Source organism: Neodiprion virginianus, chromosome 5 (assembly GCF_021901495.1).
Source record: "Neodiprion virginianus isolate iyNeoVirg1 chromosome 5, iyNeoVirg1.1, whole genome shotgun sequence".
Taxonomy (NCBI): domain Eukaryota; kingdom Metazoa; phylum Arthropoda; class Insecta; order Hymenoptera; family Diprionidae; genus Neodiprion; species Neodiprion virginianus.
Window position 1 is genome coordinate 23,591,419 of NC_060881.1, and position 10,404 is coordinate 23,601,822.

The 10,404-nt window shown below is 39.5% G+C and overlaps 1 protein-coding gene across 1 annotated transcript; it reads left to right on the forward strand.

The window, feature by feature from the left end:
- The first annotated feature begins 69 nt into the window (after positions 1–69).
- Positions 70–5,998, forward strand: LOC124304410 (cytochrome P450 4C1-like). Its single transcript, XM_046762623.1, has 12 exons — positions 70–539; positions 631–737; positions 805–895; positions 2,225–2,410; positions 2,512–2,581; positions 2,777–2,903; positions 4,054–4,132; positions 4,333–4,448; positions 4,614–4,682; positions 4,800–4,989; positions 5,122–5,301; positions 5,496–5,998. Exons 1-12 carry the CDS (start codon positions 362–364, stop codon positions 5,663–5,665), a joined length of 1,563 nt encoding a protein of 520 aa, XP_046618579.1. The 5' UTR covers positions 70–361; the 3' UTR covers positions 5,666–5,998.
- Positions 5,999–10,404: the final 4,406 nt, after the last annotated feature.

Below are 10,404 nucleotides of genomic sequence, written 5' to 3' on the forward strand. Positions count from 1 at the left end.
TATATAATAAGCTACGAGTAAATTCAGGTTCTACGCTCACTGATTCCATGTGAATATTAAATAATTACTATCCTTGAAATAGGTAGGGGGAAAAATGTTCGATCATTCTGGGGGTGATATGTGATGCGTTGTTCTCCAATTATATAAAAACAGAGAATCTGGTTTCAGGTTCCAGTGATCAGTTAGATCAGAGCGGATACAAAAATCTTGTCTTCCCTCAGCTTCGAATACCGCTTGAGTTTTGTAGAATCTAACAGAGAGAAGTGTTGTAATACGACAGGCCGATTTCATTGAAATTTTATACAGAAATTTCTGAGATATGTAAAGAGAGCAGTGTTTCGGGTTTTCACTGAATCGTAGGATGGACCCTTCGACGGTAGCCACGCTTGCGGTGGCATGCTTCGTATTGTACCGGATAATCAATTTTACAATCAAGCTGTTTAAAGTTGCTTTGCTCTTCGAATACCCGCTGAACGCTGAGGAAATACCGAGTCTGCCTTTCATAGGCCATGCGTATCTCTTTATTGGCGGTAATGAAGGTAAGCAAGATCCTTTTCTTGTCGAATTGGTGAATGAATCTTCGGTAACGAATAGTATTATACTGAGGCACTATAAAATGTGCAATGGCAGCCATATTGAACAGGGTAAATCAACTGGGGAAAAACTATCCTACGTGGTGTCGAGGTTCAATTGGTGACCATACAGCGTTCCTCATAACTTCACCTAAACATCTGAAGGTAAAGTAGTCTGATCATAATCGAACACGGACGGAACTTTGAGATCTGAGTTAATTCGTCATTTCAGGAGATACTCCTCAGTCCGAAGACCATTGGGAAAAATTACTTGTACGAATTCGGGCGACCCTGGATGGGGAACGGATTAGTCACAGCTCCTGGTAGGTGAACGATGTTACTTCACTATTTGACTTCAAGTGAGATATATTGAGCCTCAAAGACTTTCATTGCGGACAACTGAAATCGAATTGAGTGATCTGGCTGTAAGCTTCACATGCGTGAATGACGATGCATGTCTTTTTTTTCATAATAATTTTTCCAACACATTCAACTCCATTTCCTACTAGTACTGGTGGACTTCATCTGTCGCGTAATCATGGCAATAATCATCGTGATTACTGACGTAAATCGTCGGTGTTTTTACGTCCACACGTACGTTGTCACGATGATAATCACGTTTATCGGATCATGTCTCGCAACATCTCAATTGTCGGCATCGTCACCGTGTTGGATTCATTCATTTGCCGGATCTGAAAGATTGAAAATGTACGTGACGTACGATCGGGTGAAAAATCTGTCTGATTGAAAACATAACGAATTGAGATTGAAACGGAGCAAATGAAGCCAATCAAGTCGAATCTGATTCAAGGAAGTGTTTACAAGGCAGATGAAAACGTTTCATTTCGGAATTTCAATTATAAATATCTTGTTGTTATCACATAAGAGAAATCGCATCATTTTATCATTTTTTCACTGAAAAATCCGTAAAGTTCGTCATGCTGCATTCAAAAATGGCTCGATCCATTCGCAAATCAACTTCTTATAAATCGTGTAAGACAGATTCTTTTTTCAGTGCGTCGGTTCGCAATAAGAGTATGGTACATGTGACCTTAATCACTCACAGATAGTAAATTCCTGATTGGACCAGAAACACGTCATTGTTTATTACAGTTTGACTTAATGTGAGACGATCTGTTGAGAATTCGATCCGAACCCAACCCGGTTATCATTTATTAGAATCAGACAAGCAGTATCGATTTTTAAAAAAAACAAGTGTATAATTCTGATCTAGTTGATATAGTAAGGTGATTGCAATTGAATTTCAGTATGTCAACATCTTCGCCGCCATTTCGAAAATTTTTACAGTTGAATGTTTCTAATTTTTTTTTCGACAATTAGCATCACTGACACTGATTGAAGGCTCGGTTTCATCACTTTTTTGTTTTCGCATTTCTTCGACCTTACTTGACAACCTATTCATTCTAGAAGAAAACGAAATATCATCTGTCGCATATTGATATTGAAAACCACCCACTGACACATGTATTATAGATACTCCCCTATCGCTATGGGAATTGGATTTCAGATATACGAATAGATGACCAGTGAATACATTTGGCCATGTTTCTCCATCGAAATGCATCTCTTGGGCAATTGGTCTGTGTTGATATCCAAAAATTTGCCGAATACTAGAGAATTTTTCGTTACAGCGTCAGTATGGGAAGTGCACCGAAAACTCATTCAGCCGTCCTTCAATTCCGTGGCTCTCAAGTCTTTTGTCAAAACATTTGCCACTCTGTCAGGGACACTGGCCAAAAAGATGGAGCAACACTTGGACGGATCGGAATTCGAAGTACGCAAATACGTTTCGCTGTGTGCATTGGACGCAATCTATGGTAAGACAGCTGTAATTTCGGGAGAATCAATTATAGCCATGTGAACAATACATTTTTTTTTGTAATTCGAGGCAAGTACAATTATACTTTACGTGTCACAGCGACGGCTATGGGCATCAATCTGAAAGCAATGGAGACCGAGAAATGTGAGTTCGACGAAGCAGTAACTAAGTAAGTAAATTGGAGTGCATTTTTCGTGGTCACCACATTATCTTGCTCAATTACACGTTGTTCTCAAAACCCGAAACCTAATCACTTTATTTGGAGCACAACGTTGTTTTAACAATCCTACCTGAATCTTAGATTCATATTTTTCCGGGTAACCAATGCTAATCCTCAGATTGTGCAATAATTCTGTCTTCATAGGTTGATACATATTGTCTTCAAACGAGGCATGAGCCCTTGGCTGTACCCAGACTTCATTTTTAACCGTACTCAACTTGGCACGGACCAAAGGAAACACATTAAGTTTATACAAGAGTTTGGTATCAACGTAAGTGCTGGATATCTTCATTAACATAATCACGGTATGCATTGGTGATGTCATTTTGCGGACAAAAAGTACCCTATCACCCGAATCGTTTGCGGAGTACTTTAAAAGGGAATGAGGCAAGATAACCTGCAGGACAACTTCAATCGAGAGTACGGACGAATCATTCTCCTAAAATTCATTTCTTTGACATATTGAGTATATGATATAAACGATGACAAAACTTGACGATGTATTCGGATTCAACATTCATTTCCACTGGTATTCTGATGACGCGTTGTTACCGTTCGGCACAGTTTCGTTCCGATATTGAAAGTTCTTGCAGTCGATTGTTTGTTACTATTTATTTGGAAGCATATTGTTTGAGCTGACTAAAGAGGTAGATTCATAGAACAGAACGAAGTAACACGTTATTTCGTAGTTGGAACGATTCACGACATCTACACTGACGTTTGTTACGCGCACTTCTGCTCCACTTGACCAAACCCGATGAAGTTACCAAGCACTCAACAATTGCATAATATAATATCTCAGCGACCTGCGATAAAAGCTGCAAGAACGAAATTGAGCTCACGCTTCGTCGCGAAACTCAGGCAACGGCCGGGGCAGTGTAAAAATTAGTTGTACAGTTAGTTTTTCAAATGTCGCTTTCAAGGTTGCAACAAGAATTAAGATAGCTTACAAAATCATCGAGAGATTCCCACATATGCGTGACGTCCTGATCACGCGTGACTTTTATGATGTTACCGTCGATTCTTCGCTCAGTGCCGCCGAAATTCGATTGAAAAAAATGAAACAATACTGAAGTTTCACTTATCCGCTGGCCTGCACAATTTCCGCTCTTGGAGTTTCGGATCCATGACCCTCGTCTCCGTGCTATTTTCCAATTTTTTTGCAATTATTAACACGTATTCCCTGGTATTGCGTTCCCGCAAGGGGTTCAAGAATTCGTTTAACGGGCATCCGCATGTCCCGTTCTAAGTTATGAACGATAAGCATATTTCCGTAATTGTTCCTTCCTGTCTGGGATACGCATTAAAACGAAGTACTTGAACAGAGCAACAATTGGTGGACGTCTTAATTTATCAAAACGGCCAAAACGCTGGTGTAAACTCTGAGGGATAAATCAACGAATAGTACGGTTCCATTTCAGGTCATCCGACAGAAGAAAGCAACAATCGTCCGTCGTAGTGATGAAGGAGTATCGGCCGATAATGAACAAGATTCTTTTGGCAAGTACCACACAATCCAGATGTAGTCTTACAGTACCACGATAGAGTTTCTGTTCTATTGGCCGTGAGTTGTACTTGAGGCTTTCTGCCCAACAACTTTGACATCTAAAAACCAGGATAACAGTAGATTTCTGGTGCCGTTCATGAATGGGTGAGGTGTGCTGCATGCCGATTCTTTCACTTTCACATTTTTGTATCAGGTAATTTCGCGGCTGGACCTCAGATACTGATAGAAAATCTCCTGAGACTATCGACCGACAACAAAACGCTGACAGACGAAGACATCCAGAATCATGTTGATACGATGATCGTAGCTGTAAGTATAACACAGTGATACTGTCATCGCGGCGTAGCTTGAATAAATTGTTATACTCGTCAGTTTTGTGATTCATTGAGAACGGAACAGTTGGTCCACCAAGACCATTGTCAACTCGCTATGAGATGCATCATTTGCAATCTCACCATTAATATTCTCTGTTAGGGCGCCGATACAGTGGCCACAACGATGAACTATGTTTTGTTGATGTTGGCATCCCACCAAGATATTCAGGTGTGTTTGTTATGCAGGTATACATTATGTAATGATCTTACTGAAGTAAGCATTGCGTGTTGTTGACCTTTTATAAGGCTCTACGTACAATGATTCGCTTTTTGTATCATCGTTTAGGAAAAAATATACCAGGAATTGTGTGACATTTTTGGAGAGAATGTCTCACACGATGACAGTGAAGAGTTACAGTTTACGATGGATCACTTGGCGAGAATGACGTACATGGAAAGAGTGATCAAAGAAACTATGCGCCTGTTCCCGGGTGCGCCCGTAATCGGCCGGGAGGCTACGGATGATTTGGAATTAGGTTCGCAAGCTTTCGTCATTTAGTCTATTTTTCTGCTATCGTATCTCAGTGTTTCCCTTATTATCAAGTGATAGGTATGTGATTCGAAGACGGCGTATCGAGTTACTCCTACAATGATCAACCTTTTTATAGGCCAATGTACAGTGCGAAAAGGGACTTCGGTCATGCTTAATATTTTCGGCGTTCATAGAAATGAGAAATACTGGCCCGACCCTCTCAAATTTGATCCAGACAGATTCTTACCCGAAAGATTCGCGACACAAGAACCATACTCGTACTTACCATTCAGTGGGGGACGAAGAAATTGTATCGGTAAGGAAAGTACTATAATTGAAAACGAACTTATATCGTTATACTAATAATTCATCGAGATTCTCCGACATCGTCGTCAATTTCATATTTGGTGTATTTTTGAGCGAAAGATTATTGCTCAGAGTTTGAAACACGCTTACAGAGGTACCGATGCCGTGACTTCCAACGACTGAACAAGTTTCTCTCAATTTCAGGATCGAAGTACGCTATGATCTTCATGAAGACAATCACCGCAACGATTCTCTGGAAGTACGTTCTGACCAAGGATAAAGTGATACCAGTCAAAGATTTACGGCTGACGGTCGATATTTTACTGGGATCTGTTGATCCTGACACATTCAGGATTAGGAGACGCGTTAAATAGCATGCTTTTCAGTAAAGCAACGTCTACTGCATAGTACAACCCACGTACGGTTATCAATTATGTTTCGTATTAAAGAATGCAAATAACATTACCACACTGCACAATTTCATTGACGTTGAAATCGACTGGTCTTTGATCTCAATCAACGGGGCTTTTCTCAGCTCGAAAGCGATTAGTGTTAGATACGATCGGTCTTTCTTGTCCTAGTCATAATATTTTCTGAGAAACTGTCCGATTTACTGAGAATTTTCGTACAAAATTCTCGTCACTTTTTTTAGATATCCAATATTCTCTAAATAGTGGACAACCAAGAGCACGTAGATATTGCTTAAGGAAAAATGACTGTTTACGTGCGGAAAATCATCCTGCGATGGCTAATTTTTTTTCCTCGTCCATTTCGTTGGCAATGGAGACTTTCGTCCTGTAGCACGCCGCCCGAACGATAAACAGCGACGCGCTACCGGCAGATATTCTCCATCGTCAACGTTAGCTACTGGGAAAAAAAATTAGCTGTCGCAAAATCAACTTCCTTCCTTATAGGTGCAAGCCATGATACTTGTATCAATATGGTTGAAAATTTTCATTTCATAGTGATATTGCTGAACATGAAATTGCCAAAACTGAACGTGTAGTGTTGAACGATACATAGAGTAGAAGAGAACAAACGGAACCGAATGGTTCTCGAAAGATATTCATAAAGAGTCATCTTTCTCATTTCCAGTGCGAAAAGCCTATTTAACGAAATGCCAAAACACAAATCACTCTGTTTTTGGCCGAACTTGAGTCGACATATGCTTATGAAATATGACAGGTTTTCTGTCGTAACTTCTCGATGTGACGGACTCAATAGTCACGTTTTCTTCGCCGTAGAAGGTGATATTCACGAAGGCTTTTCATCGCAGAATGGAATCTTGACCGGTAGCCGCTTTCGTGGCGGCGTGTTTCATATTTTACCTGGTAATCGAGATTATAGTCGAGCTTCCGAAAATCGAATTGTTTTCGGAATACTGGTCCGATGTTAAGGGGTTACATCCAGTCCAAACTTATCAAAAATTATTATTCTTTTTCTACATAATAGTCTGGTCACTTCTTTTACGAATGTTTTCGCTCGAAGCTAACGTCGAATTTTCAAAATTTCCAATTTCAAAATTGGTTCCTGTGACTACATTACGTGTACCTAAGAAGGAGATGTAAGCTGCGTCAAGTAACGTCCGAGCCGAACAAGCTACTAAATCGGTTAAACTGATCAGCCTGTGATTGAGCTGTGAATGCGAAAGGTCATTCATGCGACAGAGAAATCGCCGATTAAAGGTCACAGATATTTTAATTTCATCCGTTCCGAAATTTGTGTTAAAACAAGAGTCAAAACCGACGCGTTTATACCTGAACCACATTTTCCGGTGTGATGGGTCCTCTATCTCAAACACCGTTTCATGGATTAACTTCAAAATTCGCATACACACTCCTTTCAGATTCTGCACGCGTTTTTGATTGGATTTTTCGATAAGGTTCACTACTTTTCGATGATACCTAAAATAGGGGCGATTATCGGTTTAAAAGGCGACGATTCTGTTCAAATCGTCATGCATTTCTCATTTTTTCGAATATTCAAAACCCCGATCGGTGAAGCGTAACTATTGTCATCTACGTTGGAACACATTTCGAATTTTTAATTCCAGATATGGCGCTTCGCCACTATAACCCGTACTGCTTAGTTCCGCGAGAAGCGCAGAGGTTCAATAATATCGTATGGCTGGAAATCTTGAACGTCTTTTTTTTCAACAAAACCCGACTGTAGATACATCACAATAGTTTGTGATCACTAACCAAAGATCGAATGATTACTTCAGACGTTTTGGTCCCTGAACCTTACTACTGTCAGATAATCTCTGGAAACTATCCGACGACAAGAAAACACCGACAGGAAAATCGGTACGGGATCACGTTGATACAACGTGGGAGGCGTTTCAATTTTCTTCTTTCGGGCAGCGCTTAAAACTTCGAGTGTATTTTAACAGACGTTTGAAAGGTACGAGCTAAAACTTTTATCATCCAACTGTCGCAGAACGGCAGCGTTATTAGCTGACCCGTTAACTGAAGAATATATCTTTAGTCAACGGCTGACCATCGAAGGGCATAGCCGCTCGAGTCCGGAATCGGCGAGAAGGATAGCGCGTATTTCTAGTCTGGAATGTAAGTACTGAAATCATTATACATCATACATCATCATACATAGTATGAAAGTTCGAAACCAAAGTTTGGATGTTCGTATGTTCAGAATGTGACGTCACCCGAAATTTTTTTTGTCTCAACTTCTTCGATCTATATAGACGAAAATCAGCCAGCCGAATTCCTCAGTCCGGAAACAACCGCACACTAGAGAGGACGTAATCCATAACTGCGAAGGATCAAGAAGCGGAACGGTTAGAACTCCGAGTAGTGATCTCACGGAAGGTTCGGAATATAGAATTGCGGTATATAAGAATCGTCAGCACGAAGTGTCGCAATATATCAGAAGAATCATTAACTCATATCGTATTAGAAGCCAAGAAATATAGATTTATGATATCAAAAGTCGTATTCAATCTTTTAATGTGATAAAAATGTTGCAGAAGAAAAGATACGCCCGATGCACCAACGAATTTTTTTGATTCTACATGGAAAACATTTTAAAAGTCAAAATCGATTAGTCAGATAGACTCGGCATGTGAAATTCTGGTGGTAAGCCATCTGTACGGTCACTTTCGGAATACCGATCTTTCCGAATCGTACGATTCTGAATAACGACCCTTCTACATTCTGGATATCCGTTTTTCGCCGTTTCCAGACGACGAAGTTCCAACTTTTATTTTTATAATCATTGGACATTCGAGAATACGAATCTTTCTCCAAATTCATTCTCCGGAACATTGACTCTGTACATTATCAAATTCTGCGTCTCTGAATCCTTGGATCAACGTTTTCTGAAGTGAGTGGTTTCGTATAACAGAGCCCTCTACCAAATACATTTTAGGTAAGCTGCGGCTTTTTATTCGGCACCATTCGGGACATAAAATTTCTGACAGTATCTGTTCTCACATATTTGTTATCCAAGTTTATTAAATTCGGAATTCTGGCCATTCTTATTTTGGGTCTTTCTGATTTCTCACCCCCACCCCATCACGCAACATCGTTAGTCTCGTCGAAATGATCGCAACCATCTCGAATCGTCCGCAGCTGAGGAGTGAGCAGCGAGAAATTCGGTTTCATTTCAGTTACCTAATGGAATGCCAAGCAGTCGGTCAGTGCCGTGGAACAGACGGTCTTTATCATTTTTGAGATTCCCCGGAACTCCCCGGCAGTCCGATGGCAGGCAGCTGCCTCTTTCTGACACGAAACCTGTATATACTCGGCAGTTCATCGTCTATCTTCTCGCGAGAGGAGATCATTGTTCACGGAATTGAATACCCGAGTCACGCTTTCGATGCGAGGTAGCTCTCTCTATATATCAGCTCGACGATCTGTGTACGTAGTGTGTTGCTGTACGGAAAGAAGTCGGGAATAAAAGAACATGGCCGGATCTTTCGATTCGACCTCCGTCGGGTGTACTTTTATAAGTGCGAATGTTCGTCAAACTCAATTATGTGCGATACGCGATACATAATTTCGACGATAAATTATACGTAACTCGTTAAACTCGATTTTTTAATGAAAATGTTTTCCATTAGGAGATTAATATTAATGGTCAATGGAATTTTTTCCGGTTCAAGGATTAGTAATTAATGATTAATGGAAATGCCAATGCATTAAAAAGGTTAACGCATTATTTATAACCCTGTTTGCCATGCAGATCTTGAAACCTCGCGGAAAAATATCGCAATGATCGAATCAGGACTCGGTCGATGCAACTATTTCATCGGGCTTGTTTTTTTTATTTTTTGTTTGGTAAAAACAAAACAATTACTTGTTACAATGACCAAAATTTGATTTCTAAAAATACAGAGACGAAATTCTTTATATGATTTAATAAAACTTTTAAAAAGAAGGATCAATTTTTCAGATCTAGAATCGAGTAGAACATTGGTATTGAACATATCTGACTCAAATATGCAGCAAACAATTAATAAACAGAACAAGTTAATTGGATCTCAGAATCAGTGTATTACGTCAATAATTAGAATATTTGAACAACCTTCAATTTTCATTTACTGTCAACTTTTCCTCCAATATTGCTGCTTCATAAATATTAATTGTTCTAGATGTCAAGTATAACTTGAGCTCTTGTTTTTCAAATTAACGTCATTTACTAAGCGGGTTAGGAACTATTCCATAGTAAGAATGTAAGTGATAAGATCGTATGTCTTACCTAAATACGGATCAAATTTCTCTAATAACTAATGAATCAATCTTTAAGAGAAAGCTTTGACAATCATCTTCTTTGATAAGCTCCGTCTTGTGAAATTCTTAGACATTTTGTGCTTGAAAGAATGTGATCAAGACGCTTTAGATATTTCATTGGATAGTCAGAAGCAGGACAAAATAATTAGAGAAATATCCTTTTGATAGAAATTGAAATAAATTTATTCGTCAGAATTGTTGCGCGTAAACTTTTCTAACGAGACTTTCGTATATTTTTCCAAAAATATATGGGGTACACAGATCTGATTTTGAATAAAAAGTTAATCCACTGCAGCAAGTGGCGAGCAAAGTAAGGATTCCGCTTGTACATTATTTGTTGTTCATTTTCATCGGCCAAATAA